This window comes from Pseudophryne corroboree, chromosome 7 (genome assembly GCF_028390025.1).
Source record: "Pseudophryne corroboree isolate aPseCor3 chromosome 7, aPseCor3.hap2, whole genome shotgun sequence".
Taxonomy (NCBI): Eukaryota; Metazoa; Chordata; class Amphibia; order Anura; family Myobatrachidae; genus Pseudophryne; species Pseudophryne corroboree.
This window is the reverse complement of record NC_086450.1, coordinates 358,487,382-358,505,397: the sequence shown is the minus strand read 5'-3', so window position 1 is coordinate 358,505,397 and position 18,016 is coordinate 358,487,382. Positions and strand designations below refer to the sequence as shown.

Genomic DNA, 18,016 nt, shown 5'->3' with positions numbered 1-18,016 from the left:
ACTGATAGTGACAGTTCTGTACCATAAACCTGAGGTACCCTTGGTGAGAAGGGTAAATTGGGACATGAAGGTAAGCATCCTTGATGTACCGAGACATCATGTAGTCCTCTTCTTCCAGGTTCGCAATCACTGCTCTGAGTGACTCAATCTTGAATTTGAACCTCTTTATGTAAGTGTTCAAAGATTTTAGATTTAGAATCGGTCTCACCGAGCCGTCCGGCTTCGGTACCACAACAGTGTGGAATAATACCCCGTTCCCTGTTGCAGGAGGGGTACCTTGATTATCACCTGCTGGGAATACAGCTTGTGAATGGCTTCCAAAACTGTCTCCCTGTCAGAAGGAGACATCGGTAAAGCCGACTTTAGGAAACGGCGAGGGGGAGACGTCTCGAATTCCAATTTGTACCCCTGAGATATCACCTGAAGGATCCAGGGGTCTACTTGCGAGTGAGCCCACTGCGCGCTGAAATTCATTGAGACGGGCCCCCACCGTGCCTGATTCTGCTTGTAAAGCCCCAGCGTCATACTGAGGGCTTGGCAGAGGCGGGAGAGGGTTTCTGTTCCTGGGAACTGGCTGATTTCTGCAGCCTTTTTCCTCTCCCTCTGTCACGGGGCAGAAATGAGGAACCTTTTGCCCGCTTGTCACGAAAAGACTGCGCCTGATAATACGGCGTCTTCTCATGTTGAGAGGCGACCTGGGGTACAAACGTGGATTTCCCAGCTGTTGCCGTGGCCACCAGGTCTGAAAGACCGACCCCAAATAACTCCTCCCCTTAATAAGGCAATACTTCCAAATGCCGTTTGGAATCCGCATCACCTGACCACTGTCGTGACCATAACCCTCTACTGGTAGAAATGGACAACGCACTTAGACTTGATGCCAGTTGGCAAATATTCCGCTGTGCATCACGCATATATAGAAATGCATCTTTTAAATGCTCTATAGGCAATAATATACTGTCCCTATCTAGGGTATCAATATTTTCAGTCAGGGAATCCGACCACGCCAACCCAGCACTGCACATCCAGGCTGAGGCGATTGCTGGTCGCAGTATAACACCAGTATGTGTGTAAATACCTTTTAGGATGCCCTCCTGCTTTCTATCAGCAGGATCCTTAAGGGCGGCCATCTCAGGAGAGGGTAGAGCCCTTGTTCTTACAAGCGTGTGAGCGCTTTATCCACCCTAGGGGGTGTTTCCCAACGCACCCTAACCTCTGGCGGGAAAGGATATAATGCCAATAACATTTTAGAAATTATCAGTTGTTATCGGGGGAAAACCACGCATCATCACACACCTCATTTAATTTCTCAGATTCAGGAAAACTACAGGTAGTTTTTCCTCACCGAACATAATACCCCTTTTTGGTGGTACTCGTATTATCAGAAATGTGTAAAACATTTTTCATTGCCTCAATCATGTAACGTGTGGCCCTACTGGAAGTCACATTTGTCTCTTCACCGTCGACACTGGAGTCAGTATCCGTGTTGGCGTCTATATCTGCCATCTGAGGTAACGGGCGCTTTAGAGCCCCTGACGGCCTATGAGACGTCTGGACAGGCACAAGCTGAGTAGCCGGCTGTCTCATGTCAACCACTGTCTTTTATACAGAGCTGACACTGTTACGTAATTCCTTCCAACAGTTCATCCACTCAGGTGTCGACCCCCTAGGGGGTGACATCACTATTACAGGCAATCTGCTCCGTCTCCACATCATTTTTCTCCTCATACATGTCGACACAAACGTACCGACATACAGCACACACACAGGGAATGCTCTGATAGAGGACAGGACCCCACTAGCCCTTTGGGGAGACAGAGGGAGAGTTTGCCAGCACACACCAGAGCGCTATATATATACAGGGATAACCTTATATAAGTGTTTTTCCCCTTATAGCTGCTGTATCTTTAATACTGCGCGTAATTAGTGCCCCCCTTCTCTTTTTTAACCCTTTCTGTAGTGTAGTGACTGCAGGGGAGAGCCAGGGAGCTTCCCTCCAACGGAGCTGTGAGGGAAAATGGCGCCAGTGTGCCGAGGAGATAGGCTCCGCCCCCTTATCGGCGGCCTTATCTCCCGTTTTTCTATGTATTCTGGCAGGGGTTAAATTCATCCATATAGCCCAGGAGCTATATGTGATGCATTTTTTGCCATCCAAGGTGTTTTTATTGCGTCTCAGGGCGCCCCCCCCAGCGCCCTGCACCCTCAGTGACCGGAGTGTGAAGTGTGCTGAGAGCAATGGCGCACAGCTGCAGTGCTGTGCGCTACCTTGTTGAAGACAGGACGTCTTCTGCCGCCGATTTTCCGGACCTCTTCTGTCTTCTGGCTCTGTAAGGGGGCCGGCGGCGCGGCTCTGGGACCCATCCATGGCTGGGCCTGTGATCGTCCCTCTGGAGCTAATGTCCAGTAGCCTAAGAAGCCCAATCCACTCTGCACGCAGGTGAGTTCGCTTCTTCTCCACTTAGTCCCTCGATGCAGTGAGCCTGTTGCCAGCAGGTCTCACTGAAAATAAAAAACCTAAAACTAAACTTTTCACTAAGCAGCTCAGGAGAGCCACCTAGTGTGCACCCTTCTCGTTCGGGCACAAAAATCTAACTGAGGCTTGGAGGAGGGTCATAGGGGGAGGAGCCAGTGCACACCAGGTAGTTCTAAAGCTTTACTTTTGTGCCCAGTCTCCTGCGGAGCCGCTATTCCCCATGGTCCTTACGGAGTCCCCAGCATCCACTTAGGACGTTAGAGAAATACAAATATTGCTACCTGAAAACATCTGCTCTGCCAACAGGCGCATCCTGACGGACATCAGACACACATACATGTGCATATAGCCTGTCCACCCCTGTGGAACTAGGGACTAGTGAATGAATGCTGGTTCAGCCCACAAGCTGGATCATTAGTCTGTGTGCAGATGTAGAGCGTGTGCAACTCCAAACAAACACACATTTCTTTCATGTCTAAACTTCCTTCTGTAGTTTCCAGTCAGACACATATCCAATGAAGGGGGTATCCTATTAGCCCAGAAGCAGTTGCGGCCAATCAAAATGGCTGGATATTGCGATCAATGACTGGTGGTCGTTATCGTGGTATCCAATTAGAGACTGTTTTGACCTGCCGAAATTTGACCCGCGATCGCACGAAAACACATGGGATCAGGGATAAGTCGCCGATCCCATGTGTTTCCGCGGCTCCGGCAGCTGCTTATCGGGATTAAGTATAATTCTTGATAAATGCCAGCATCAAGTGAAAAGGATGACGGCATCGGGGCTAATGTACCACTGCTAATAGGATACTGCCCGAAGTAGGAATATCAGTAATGTGCCGTACCTCAGGGGAATCAAACAATCCTGCTTGCCCATGTAACAGCGGTGACAACAGGTCGCCTTAGTGCCACATCAGATCCTCACCTGCAGCCACAGCTCCTTCCTGCTTTGTGTCAGACTTGTTTGCTATACCTTGTAACACTTGTTTAAATTAACCATTGATATGTTATAAACAGATAAGTGTTGCTTCTCTGTGTAAATGTGTTACTTTAACAGAAATTATGGCTAATGTACGCCCCATTTGAGGGTCAACCATGTAAAGCCTGATGTGTACCAAGTTGCCTATCAATGACATATAAAGACCTGGCTGTATTACACATAAAGCTGCAAGTTTGGTAAAAGTTATATGAGAGCGTGTGTAAGCCAATAAATGTATATAAAGGTGGAAAGCCCCTTTGTACATGCTATGATTGCACAATAGTGAATGTGGACAATGCATACCTGTACTTTTTCTTCTGAAGTTGCCATATCATAGTCTGTGACATCTCAGTGACATAGATCTCCTCAAAGTGCGGACTCATGACCTTTGTCACTTCCCCATCTCCTGCCCCTAAATCCAATAGTCTGTGGGATTTCCAGTCTGGGCCAATCTTGAGAAGTCTCTGGAACTGCTCCGGTGAAAAGACAAACATTGACCCCCTACCAAGCAACCTAAGGGTAGGAGACAGAAGTGACATGTCATTGAAACTACTACAAATGCAGTTAAGAATAATAAATAGGATTGTATATTATATGGACCTATATGAGAATGAAATGCATATTTGAAAAAGATATGTCCACTTTTGTGCAACCCCCAATAACCTACCTGGTGTAGCAACAAGGTGCAAATAGAATCACTTTTCATTTATTTTTACCTCAGTGAAACATGAATGACATTGATACTGAAGAGCGGTTTTCTTGGTAAAACATATCCTTAACTGTACCAGTTTGTATGATAACTGGTCATGGAGATCACCGTGCTGTTGAAGTTTATGGCTGATACTTCATTTCACATTGGCATGGCAACCAAGTTGTATTGAGACACACTAAAATGAAAGAAACTTACTTCCCAATTTACTATAGTGCACTAAACCCACACACGCAATGGGTCTCAAAATGGCTAAGCCACAGAACAACTGTGCCTGAATTTCCACCACCCTGCAAGGATTGGTTAAAAGACAGAAAAAAAAATAGGATTTGAATACCTACCAGTAAATCCTTTTCTCTTAGTCCGTAGAGGATGCTGGAGACTCCATAAGGACCATGGGGTATAGACGGGATCTGCAGGAGACATGGGCACACTACAAGACTTTGAATGGGTGTGAACTGGCTCCTCCCTCTATGCCCCTCCTCCAGACCTCAGTTCGAAATCTGTGCCCAGGGAGACGGACATTTCGAGGAAAGAATTTATTGTTTAAGCATGGTGAGTGCCATACCAGCTCACACCTCGAACATACCGCAGAACGTGGTATTCAATAGAACACCAGCCAAGGGCATGAAAAATTACACAGCCACATGCTGAGAGAATATGTAACACAGCCTGTGTGTCAACCCAACCAATAAGAAGATACCGCATGCCATGGCATGAACAACGTCAGCAACAGCCTGACAGAAAAGAAATACCACAAAAGTGTAACCATAACCAATAACTGCAGACACAGTACGCACTGGGACGGACGCCCAGCATCCTCTAGGACGTATGAGAAAATAGGATATTAATACCTACCGGTAAATCCTTTTCTCTTAGTCCGTAAGGACCATGGGGTTTATACCAAAGCTCCAGACCGGGCGGGAGAGTGCGGACGACTCTGCAGCACCGATTGAGCAAACATGAGGTCCCCATCAGCCAGGGTATCAAACTTGTAGAGCTTAGCAAAGCTGTTTGAACCCGACCAAGTAGCCGCTCGGCAAAGTTAAACCGCCGAGACACCTCGGGCATCCGCCCAAGAAGAGCCCATCTTCCTAGTATAACGGGTCTCCCCCGACTTCGGTAACGGCAATCCAGCCGTAGAACCAGCACGCCGAATCCTATCACAGATCCAGCGTGTAACAGACTGCATAGACGTAGGCGCCTCAATCACGCTGGGAGCATACCGGACAAACAGAGCCTCTGTTTCCCCAATCTGAGCCCAATTGGCGACCTAAATATTCAAAGCCCTGACTACATCGAGAGACTTTGAATCAGCCAATGCTGAAGTTACCACAGGCATCAAAATAGGCAGGTTTCTGCGAAACACAGAAAACCCCTTTTGGCCGAACTATTATCAGAGTTCTCAATTCCGCTCTATCCACATGGAAGATCAAACAGGGGCTCTTGTGAGACAAAGCCGCTACTTCTGGCACCCGCCTTGTGAACGCCAAAGCCAAAAGCATGACCACTCTCCAAGAGAGAAATTTTAACACAACCTTTCATAAAGGTTCCAATCAGTGTTACACAAGAAAACGCAACACCACGTCAAGGTCCCACGGTGCCAATGAGGGCACAAATGGAGGTTGGATGTGCAGTACTCCTTTCACAAAAATCTGAACTTCCGGAAAGGTGGCCAATTCTTTTCTTGAAAGAAAATTTATAAGGCCAAAACCGCACTGAAATGGAGCCTAACTTTAGGCCTGCATCCACACCTGCTTGCAAAGAATGGAGAACAACCCAGCTGAAAGTCTTCCGTAGTAGCCCTCTTGGATTCACACCAAGACACATATTTACGCCAAATACGGTGCTAAGGCTTTGCCGTTACTTCTTTTCTAGCCTGAAGAAGTGTGGAAATGACTTCACTGGGAATACCCTTTTGAGTTAGGATATGGCGTTCAACCGCCACGCCGTCAACGCAGCCGCGGTAAGTTTTGATACACGCCCGGATCGTAACAGTTCCTCACGTAGAGGAAGAGGCCAGGGATCCTCTATGAGTAAATCTCGAAGAACTGGATACCAAGCCCTCCTTGGCTAGACTGGAACAATGAGGATTGCCTGAACCTTTGTTCTTCTTACGTTTATCACCTTCAGAAAGAGGGAAAGCGGAGGGGACACATAGACCGACTGAAAACACCCAAGGGGTCACGAGGGCGTCCACTGCTATAGCATGAGTGTCCCGTGACCTGGAACAATATCCCTGATGTCTCTCGTTGCGGCGAGACGCCAACATGTTCAATTGAGGCACTCCTCAAAGACTTGTCACTTCTGTGAAAACTTCTAGATGACGACTGTATTTCTCCCGGATGGAGATCGCGTCTGCAGAGGAAATCTATTTCTCCGTTGTCTACATCCGGAACGAAGACTGCTAATATATCGTTTACCTGTCTTTCCGCCCAGCGTAAAACTTTTGCGGCTTCTGCCATTGCCGCTTTTCTCCTTGTTCCGCCCTAGCGGCTTACTTACGCCACTGCTGTCAAGTTGTCCGACAGAAATAACACGGGCAGATTACGAAGAATATGTTTATAGAAAATAGCTCTAATTTAAGAAAGCTTATTGCCGACAAGCTTTCCAGCTTGACCTTTTCCTCTGGAAATACTTCCCTTGGAAAGACTGCTCCCCAGCCTCGGAGATCTTCATGCATGGACACCAGGATCTAATCCTGGTTCCCGAACCTTCGTCTCTCTAGGAGGTGAGACTGTGCAGACACCACAGGAGCGATATCCTGGCCATTAGGATTATATTCCGGTGCATGTGCAGGTGAGACCCGGACCACATTTCCAACTGGTCCCGTGAAAACCACTCTGGCATTTGACCTGCTCACCGAAACGGCCTCTTAGGCCACACCCGTCTTCTTCATCAACGGAACATATTGATGGATTGTCACTGCAAATCTGATCCGACTCTGGATCCTCAGACCTCTTTCCACAGGAAAACACAGAACCTCAACCGTTCAGTATCTACTCTGATACACACCTCCGACATCTGCGTCGTTGGGAACAACAGCCATTCCCTGTGTTGAAGAACAGTCAGAGAGAAACAACGATTTGGAGCACTTGTTTCTTGACCTCGCCGTAAATCAGGGGAGCGTCTCAGTACAGAATAGCAATGGCTCTTACTATTGAAAGGAAACCATCATACTGCCAACACCCCGGTGAAATGGCAAAGACAATCCTGGATATCAACCCAGGTAGGCTGCATGCTGAGAAAAACGCATTTAAACCCTTTTTCTACCTTTACGTGCTGGAGATCCCTGGCCTGAGAGATTCCATCCTGTAGTTTCAAACTTCGTAAGTAGAAGTCCTTGTTTCTCTTTTTTTTTTTTTTTTAAACAGGGACAGCAGGACAAAGTCCTGAACCTGACGCAACTCTGGTATGGCGTCGCATACCACCCTCCCCTTCCAGAGGGGAATCGGTAAGATATATTTGAAAAATCAGTGAGGGGAATCATCTGTAAACTCCAGTATGTCCCCCCTTTGGATTCTATTATCAACTCCCAGGTCCAAGTCCATTCCCGGGACTGACGGAAGAGTATTAGACGAGTTCCCACCGGTGTGGGCTCCAGCTAGATAGACCCAGCGGCAATGCGGTGGATGTGGTAGAAACAGAAGACAATATCCGCTTCTGCGAACCTAACAAGGCTGCAGAGCTCTTTACCTTTTTCACCTTCCCACTATCTGCACAGAATGGGAAAAAAAGAAAGGTATCGAACCGGTTTAAACGACTGCATCCCACAAAAGAATGCGTCACCAACCGTTGTGAGGTCACGAAGGTAGACTTACCAGTGGTATTCGTCAAGAGTGACTTAACTGAGGCATCCTCAAACAGCGGTACACCGTCACAGGGAAAAACTCCAATATCTCTCGGAGTCAGCCTCAGCATTCATCCGGCCACACCTACTGCAGACGCACGGCAGCCTGCCGCAATGTTATAGAGAAGAACCGACATAAGAAACATCCCCTCTCTCTCTAGGGTAAATTCTATCGGATGTCTTTTCGAATACAAGCACTCCCCCATGGCGCATGTAATGCAAATAACTTCAAAGCATAGAAAATAAAATATCACTTCGCTTTCCTGTATACGATCCTTTGTGACAGGGCCCCGTGCCGACCAGGAGTTGACTTTCACAGTATTCTATCCGCGGCGGGAAAAGAATAAACACTGGGGACTCCTCGTGAGGATCGGAGGACCAACTCGTCACGGCCGACCTAGAGCGTTATCAACAGAGCGACCAGCACATGAGAAGGAATACTTTTACTTCAGCATTCATCAGAACTTGCAATATGAATATACATATTTAAATACACATATACACATATATCCTCTACATATAATAAGAATTTACTTACCGATAATTCTATTTCTCGTAGTCCGTAGTGGATGCCTGGGGGACTCCGTAAGGGACCATGGGGAATAGCGGCTCCGCAGGAGGACTGGGCCACATCTAAAGAAAGCTTTAGGACTATCTGGTGTGCACTGGCTCCTCCCCCTATGAACCCTCCTCCAAGCCTCAGTTAGGATAACTGTGCCCGGACGAGCGTACACAATAAGGAAGGATTTTGAATCCCGGGTAAGACTCATACCAGCCACACCAATCACACCGTACAACTTGTGATCTGAACCCAGTTAACAGCATGATAACAGAGGAGCCCTCTAGAAAAGATGGCTCACTACAGCAATAACCCGATTTTTTGGTAACAATAACTATGTACCAGTATTGCAGGACAATCCGCACTTGGGATGGGCGCCCAGCATCCACTACGGACTACGAGAAATAGAATTATCGGTAAGTAAATTCTTATTTTCTCTAACGTCCTAAGTGGATGCTGGGGACTCCGTAAGGACCATGGGGATTATACCAAAGCTCCCAAAACGGGCGGGAGAGTGCGGATGACTCTGCAGCACCAATTGAGAGAACTCCAGGTCCTCCTCAGCCAGGGTATCAATTTGTAGAATTTTACAAACGTATTTGCTCCTGACCAAGTAGCTGCTCGGCAAAGTTGTAAAAGCCGAGACCCCTCGGGCAGCCGCCCAAGATGAGCCCACCTTCCTTGTGGAGTGGGCATTTACAGATTTTTGGCTGTGGCAGGCCTGCCACAGAATGTGCAAGCTGAATTGTACTACAAATCCAACGAGCAATAGTCTGCTTAGAAGCAGGAGCACCCAGCTTGTTGGGTGCATAACAGGATAAAACAGCGAGTCAGATTTTCTGACTCCAGCCGTCCTGGAAAACATATATTTTCAGGGCCCTGACAAACGTCTAGCAACTTGGAGTCCTCCAAGTCCCTAGTAGCCGCAGGCACCACAATAGGTTGGTTCAGGTGAAACGCTGAAACCACCTTAGGGAGAAACTGAGGACGAGTCCTCAATTCCGCCCTGTCCGAATGGAAAATCAGATAAGGGATTTTACAGGATAAAGCCGCCAATTCTGACACGCGCCTGGCCCAGGCCAGGGCCAACAGCATGACCACTTTCCATGTGAGATATTTTAACTCCACAGATTTAAGTGGTTCAAACCAATGTGACTTTTGGAACCCAAAAAACTACATTGAGATCCCAAAGTGCCACTGGAGGCACAAAAGGAGGCTGTATATGCAGTACCCCTTTTACAAACGTCTGAACTTCAGGGACTGAAGCTAGTTCTTTTTGGAAGAAAATTGACAGGGCCGAAATTTGAACCTTAATGGACCCCAATTTCAGGCCCATAGACACTCCTGTTTGCAGGAAATGTAGGAATCGACCCAGTTGAATTTCCTCCGTCGGGCCTTACTGGCCTCGCACCACGCAACATATTTTCGCCAAATGCGGTGATAATGTTTTGCGGTTACATCCTTCCTGGCTTTGATCAGGATAGGGATGACTTCATCCGGAATGCCTTTTTTCCTTCAGGATCCGGCGTTCAACCGCCATGCCGTCAAACGCAGCCGCGGTAAGTCTTGGAACAGACAGGGTCCTTGCTGGAGCAGGTTCCTTCTTAGAGGTAGAGGCCACGGATCCTCCGTGAGCATCTCTTGAAGTTCCGGTTACCAAGTCCTTCTTGGCCAATCCGGAGCCACGAATATAGTGCTTACTCCTCTCCATCTTATCAATCTCAGTACCTTGGGTATGAGAGGCAGAGGAGGGAACACATACACTGACTGGTACACCCACGGTGTTACCAGAGTGTCTACAGCTATTGCCTGAGGGTCCCTTGACCTGGCGCAATACCTGTCGAGTTTTTCCCAACGGTTTATAATCATGTGGAAGACTTCTGGGTGAAGTCCCCACTCTCCCGGGTGGAGGTCGTGCTGAGGAAGTCTGCTTCCCAGTTGTCCACTCCCGGAATGAATACTGCTGACAGTGCTATCACATGATTTTCCGCCCAGCGAAGAATCCTTGCAGCTTCTGCCATTGCCCTCCTGCTTCTTGTGCCACCCTGTCTGTTTACGTGGGTGACTGCCGTGATGTTGTCCGACTGGATCAACACCGGCTGACCTTGAAGCAGAGGTCTTGCTAAGCTTAGAGCATTGTAAATGGCCCTTAGCTTCAGGATATTTATGTGAAGTGATGTCTCCAGGCTTGACCATAAGCCCTGGATATTCCTTCCCTGTGTGACTGCTCCCCAGCCTCGCAGGCTGGCATCCGTGGTCACCAGGACCCAGTCCTGAATGCCGAATCTGCGGCCCTCTAGAAGATGAGCACTCTGCAACCACCACAGGAGGGACACCCTTGTCCTTGGTGACAGGGTTATCCGCTGATGCATCTGAAGATGCGACCCGGACCATTTGTCCAGCAGGTCCCACTGGAAAGTTCTTGCGTGGAATCTGCCGAATGGGATTGCTTCGTAGGAAGCCACCATTTTACCCAGAACCCTTGTGCATTGATGCACTGAGACTTGGCTCGGTTTTAGGAGGTTCCTGACTAGCTCGGATAACTCCCTGGCTTTCCCCTCCGGGAGAAACACCTTTTTCTGGACTGTGTCCAGGATCATCCCTAGGAACAGAAGACAAGTCGTCGGAACCAGCTGCGATTTTGGAATATTGAGAATCCAATCGTGCTGCCGCAACACTACCCGAGATAGTGCTACACCGACCTCCAACTGTTCCCTGGATCTTACCCTTATCAGGGAATCGTCCAAGTAAGGGATAACTAAAATTCCCTTCCTTCGAAGGAATATCATCATTTCGGCCATTACCTTGGTAAAGACCCGGGGTGCCGTGGACCATCCATGCGGCAGCGTCTGAACTGATAGTGACAGTTCTGTACCATAAACCTGAGGTACCCTTGGTGAGAAGGGTATATTGGGACATGAAGGTAAGCATCCTTGATGTCCCGAGACATCATGTAGTCCCCTTCTTCCAGGTTCGCAATCACTGCTCTGAGTGACTCAATCTTGAATTTGAACCTCTGTATGTAAGTGTTCAAAGATTTTAGATTTAGAATCGGTCTCACCGAGCCGTCCGGCTTCGGTACCACAACAGTGTGGAATAATACCCCGTTCCCTGTTGCAGGAGGGGTACCTTGATCATCACCTGCTGGGAATACAGCTTGTGAATGGCTTCCAAAACTGTCTCCCTGTCAGAAGGAGACATCGGTAAAGCCGACTTTAGGAAAACGGCGAGGGGGAGACGTCTCGAATTCTAATTTGTACCCCTGAGATATCACCTGAAGGATCCAGGGGTCTACTTGCGAGTGAGCCCACTGCGCGCTGAAATTCATTGAGACGGGCCCCCCACCGTGCCTGATTCTGCTTGTAAAGCCCCAGCGTCATACTGAGGGCTTGGCAGAGGCGGGAGAGGGTTTCTGTTCATGGGAACTGGCTGATTTCTGCAGCCTTTTTCCTCTCCCTCTGTCACGGGGCAGAAATGAGGAACATTTTGCCCGCTTGTCCACGAAAAGACTGCGCCTGATAATACGGCGTCTTCTCATGTTGAGAGGCGACCTGGGGTACAAACGTGGATTTCCCAGCTGTTGCCGTGGCCACCAGGTCTGAAAGACCGACCCCAAATAACTCCTCCCCTTATTAAGGCAATACTTCCAAATCCCGTTTGGAATACGCATCACCTGACCACTGACGTGTCCATAACCCTCTACTGGTAGAAATGGACAACGCACTTAGACTTGATGCCAGTCGGCAAATATTCCGCTGTGCATCACGCATATATAGAAATGCATCTTTTAAATGCTCTATAGGCAAAAATATACTGTCCCTATCTAGGGTATCAATATTTTCAGTCAGGGAATCCGACCACGCCAACCCAGCACTGCACATCCAGGCTGAGGCGATTGCTGGTCGCAGTATAACACCAGTATGTGTGTAAATACATTTTAGGATACCCTCCTGCTTTCTATCAGCAGGATCCTTAAGGGCGGCCATCTCAGGAGAGGGTAGAGCCCTTACAAGCGTGTGAGCGCTTTATCCACCCTAGGGGGTGTTTCCCAACGCACCCTAACCTCTGGCGGGAAAGGATATAATGCCAATAACATTTTAGAAATTATCAGTTGTCATCGGGGGAAAACCACGCATCATCACACACCTCATTTAATTTCTCAGATTCAGGAAAACTACAGGTAGTTTTTCCTCACCGAACATAATACCCCTTTTTGGTGGTACTCGTATTATCAGAAATGTGTAAAACATTTTTCATTGCCTCAATCATGTAACGTGTGGCCCTACTGGAAGTCACATTTGTCTCTTCACCGTCGACACTGGAGTCAGTATCCGTGTCGGCGTCTATATCTGCCATCTGAGGTAACGGGCGCTTTAGAGCCCCTGACGGCCTATGAGACGTCTGGACAGGCACAAGCTGAGTAGCCGGCTGTCTCATGTCAACCACTGTCTTTTATACAGAGCTGACACTGTCACGTAATTCCTTCCAACAGTTCATCCACTCAGGTGTCGACCCCCTAGGGGGTGACATCACTATTACAGGCAATCTGCTCCGTCTCCACATCATTTTTCTCCTCATACATGTCGACACAAACGTACCGACATACAGCACACACACAGGGAATGCTCTGATAGAGGACAGGACCCCACTAGCCCTTTGGGGAGACAGAGGGAGAGTTTGCCAGCACACACCAAAGCGCTATATATATACAGGGATAACCTTATATAAGTGTTTTTCCCCTTATAGCTGCTGTATTGTTAATACTGCGCCTAATTAGTGCCCCCCTCTCTTTTTTAACCCTTTCTGTAGTGTAGTGACTGCAGGGGAGAGCCAGGGGAGCTTCCCTCCAACGGAGCTGTGAGGGAAAATGGCGCCAGTGTGCTGAGGAGATAGGCTCCGCCCCTTTTTCGCTGACTTTTCTCCTGCTTTTTTATGGATTCTGGCAGGGGTTAAAATTCATCCATATAGCCCTGGGGGCTATATGTGATGTATTTTCGCCAGCCAAGGTGTTTTTATTGTTGCTCAGGGCGCCCCCCCCTAGCGCCCTGCACCCTCAGTGACCGAAGTGTGAAGTGTGCTGAGGAGCAATGGCGCACAGCTGCAGTGCTGTGCGCTACCTTGGTGAAGACAGGATGTCTTCTGCCGCCGATTTTCCGGACCTCTTCTGTCTTCTGGCTCTGTAAGGCAGTGACGTGCGGTGGGGTGAGGCAGAGCCTTTCCTGTCATACTAACGTTTGTGCCAGAGTTTTGACTGTATAAAGTAGATGAAAAATATAAATAATTTGTTTGAAAAAACTTTTTTGCATTATTCTAATAATTTTTATAGCCAAAACTCTGGAGTACAAAGTCTATGGCAGGTGAGGCAGTGCCTCACCTGTGTATCTTTTCAGCACATCTCTGATCAAAACTCAATCAATTTCCAGGAGTTTATACTGCTGCACCTGTGTATAATTCCCACATGTACCCTTTGGCTCTTATATTGCATGCAAATCTGGCTGTGGGGCTAGCCAGTGCCTCCTGAGCAATTTAGCTCACCGCACGACCCTGCTGTAAGGGGGCCGGCGGCGCGGCTCTGGGTCCCATCCATGGCTGGGCCTGTGATCGTCCCTCTGGAGCTAATGTCCAGTAGCCTAAGAAGCCCAATCCACTCTGCACGCAGGTGAGTTCGCTTCTTCTCCCCTTAGTCCCTCGATGCAGTGAGCCTGTTGCCAGCAGGTCTCACTGAAAATAAAAAACCTAAACTAAAACTTTCACTAAGAAGCTCAGGAGAGCCCCTAGTGTGCACCCTTCTCGTTCGGGCACAAAGATCTAACTGAGGCTTGGAGGAGGGTCATAGGGGGAGGAGCCAGTGCACACCAGATAGTCCTAAAGCTTTCTTTAGATGTGCCCAGTCTCCTGCGGAGCCGCTATTCCCCATGGTCCTTACGGAGTCCCCAGCATCCACTTAGGACGTTAGAGAAATATATATATATATATATATACACATATATATACACACACACACACATATATATATATATATATATATACACACACATATATATATATATATATATATATATATATATATATATATATATCATACATATAAGTATTTTGACCAGAACCCCAGGGTCCCTAGTGACATTAATGTGTGCTGAATGTGTACGACCATGCACTGAATGCCCAAGTTGTGGATCTGACCAGGAAACCTTATGGTAGACATAAAATATAGAATTTTTTCAACAACAGGGAGTGGCAATCAGGTAAAAATAACATTCTTACAACCCCGAGGGGTCCGAGGTAAGTATATACAAATAAATTTAATATCATTACCCCACAAATAAAGCACAACTGTGCCAGAGCTACAGGCTCATGGAACCGTACCCTATACAGGTATAGGTTATTGACTTCATGTTAATTTACTCCCAGTAATAACAGATGGTACCGACAGGTCACCCACATACTACTGTGTCACCCATACAGTGTTTACTTTCGAAAAAGCATACAACTACCGACCTGCTGACACTTGATGTACAGACCCAAGTACCACCAGGAGTCGGCAATGCCGACAGAGGGATTCCCATAGCCAGCTCATGGCAGAGCACACATGTCGACACATGAGTACTATAAGCTATCAAGGGTATATGCGACAGGGAAAACACAGAATACCAGTACAACTCATTAACTAACACGCCCATTATAGTGTAAAGTGCTATATTTTCTCTTTTGCACTAAAACCACCTTGCCCCCCCCCCCCCCCACCCCTCGTTTTCCACTGTTAGCTGCCTAACAGTGCTTTTTGGCAGGGATATGAGAAGAAAATGGCGCTGTAACAAGTTGTGAGGGCTAAGCCCCGCCCCCTCTCAGCACTCTTCAGCCCCTCTAATAATATTCATATTTATACTGGCGGGGGTCCCTATATAGTGTCTAAGCACTGTATACATCTTTTGCCAGTTGCAGGAAAGAGGTATATTGCTGCCCAGAGCGCCCCCCCCTGCGCCCTGCACCCTTGTAGAACCGTTGGTGTGTGGGAGCGATGGCGTGCAGCGCGACCGCTGCGCGGTACCTCCGACCTGAAGTCTTCTGCCGTCACTGAAGTCTTGTTTTTCTTCCAATACTCACCCGGCTTCTGTCTTCTGTCTTCTGTGAGGGGGTTGACGGAGCGTCTGTGGGAACATGCAGCTAGGCGCACCAAGTGATCGAACCCTCTGGAGCTAATGGTGTCCAGTAGCCTAAGAAGCAGAGCCCTTAACTCAGAAGAAGTAGGTCTGACTTCCCTCCCCTCAGTCCCACGAAGCAGAGAGCCTGTAGCCAGCAGGTCTCTCTGAAAATAAAAAACCTAGCATAAAGTCTTTCCAGAGAAACTCAGTAGAGCTCCCCTAGTGTGTGTCCAGTCTTTCCTGGGCACAAAGTCTAACTGAGGTCTGGAGGAGGGGCATAGAGGGAGGAGCCAGTACACACCCATTCAAAGTCTTATAGTGTGCCCATGTCTCCTGCGGATCCCGTCTATACCCCATGGTCCCTACGAAGACCCCAGCATCCTCCAGGACGTATGGGGGGGAAAAAAAAAACACAAACAGAATTTACACATGGGCCGTTAAAGACGCATTCACCAAGTACAGAGTCGATGCACCCGAAGTGCAGGACCTAAAAGATTTGCCTGATGCACCCATTTTCATACAACTGGCATTTGCAGTTCAAACTCCATTTTGTGTGATCTGGAGCTTCACAAACTGCAGGTGCTAGCACAGATGAGTTTCTCCCAATACCCTGATAAACAAGTGCTTAAATATTACACACTGTAATAACCTTAAAGATGCTTTTCTTGGCAGAGTAAAATCAAAATCATCCCCATGCCCATTTTTCCCCCTAAATTATCTTGTCAAATTAAGGACTGCAAATAATTAGGATATTACACAAATTGGGCATTTATTTAGTGTATGGGTGGCACTGTTTGATCTAGAGTTTTCTTCTGTCCGCCAGGGAACTATCCATAATTATATAGGAGCATCAAGGAGTCCAACCAACCACCCATAGCTAGTTTGCAACATATATATCCCGTGAATCTAATTATCTTTGGCCTAAGTGTCCCACTGCACAGGACATGGATCAAAAGGTGCGTACACACACACACCGATGCAGGCTAACGGCCGATACTGACTATATTGTGCCCGGAGGCATGGTGTCAGTATCAGCCTCGTCTGCACACACTATATGTTCTTGCGATGCCGATCCCGCCGGACCGCGCATCGGCATCGCAAGTGCATACACACGGTGCGATATGCAATATGTTTCTGTGTGATATGGACTATATTAGTCCATATTGCACGGAAAATCACATTGTGTGTATGCAGCTTAAAATTTCATTGCTCCGGCTAATTCTGCTGTAGCTACTGCAGGCCAGGAAATATACCCCAGAACGTTGCTTCTCCTTCCAAAATTTGATGGAGCAGGGCTAGGAAACCCATAGCTCTCCAGCTGCTGCTAAAACTGTGGCAGGGCACGCCGAGATGTGTAGTTCCTCAGCGGCTGGAGTTCCACAGGTTGCCTAACCCTGAGATAGTGTTTGCAGGAACAAATAATATATCCTGACCTGCCTTCCTCATTTGCTGTAGCATATAGGAAAACTTACTTTTTGCTTAGGAAACTCTTGTTACCTACGAGTGAATCAGGATGGATCCCAATTTAGTTTAATAATCTTGCATGTACATCATCAATTAGGTTACATTTTCAATTATATGCGGATATAATGGGCTTTTCTTCTTCTACTTTGTTGAACTAGAAAGGGTTCAGAAAAGAGCTACAAAATTAGTTACAGTAAGGGCCTAGAGTCATTGGAATATGAGGAAAGACTACTTAGGCCGGATATGTTTACGCTGGAAAAAAGGCCCACAAGAGGGGACATGAGTAATATCTTCAAATATACGAAGGGGCAATATAAGGAACTTTCAGGCGATTTACAGGACACGTGGTCATCCCCTTAGGTTGGAGGGAGGAAGTTTAAGACCAAGCGCAGGAAAGTTTTCTTCACAGCTCGGACAGTGAGTTTATGGAATTCACTGCCGGACAGAATGGTAATGTCGTATTCAATCAAAGCATTTAAGAGAGGTTAGACAAATTTTTAGCTGAAAATAGCATTGAAGGTTATAAGTAAACTAGGTGATTCATTGCGCCCTACGGGCGCTCTTCACACCGTCGTAAGGTGCTATGCCCCCTTAACCCTTGCACACCCTTGTGGCGTGCAATATTTTTATTATATGGAGTATTGCATCCAATCATAATTGTGTGAGTGGTTAAATATTGCACGGACAAAGGGCGTGCAATGGTTAAGGGGTGGAAGCGCCTTGCAACGGCGTGAACAGCGCACGCAGGGCCTGGTGAATCACCTAGTAGAAGCTTTAGTTGGGGGAGTAGGGGGTGCGGGGAAGAGGCCGATGGGATCCTGGGGTGCCACGGGAGGGGAG

General features: G+C 47.7%; 1 protein-coding gene across 1 annotated transcript in view; it reads right to left on the bottom strand.

The window, feature by feature from the left end:
* The window catches only part of METTL9 (methyltransferase 9, His-X-His N1(pi)-histidine), a 142,131-nt gene that overhangs the window by 90,333 nt on the left and 33,782 nt on the right, over window positions 1-18,016 (bottom strand). Inside the window, exon 3 of the mRNA XM_063934460.1 lies at window positions 3,756-3,965. Coding sequence (XP_063790530.1) covers window positions 3,756-3,965 — 210 coding nt within the window. The remainder of the gene's footprint in view (window positions 1-3,755; window positions 3,966-18,016) is intronic.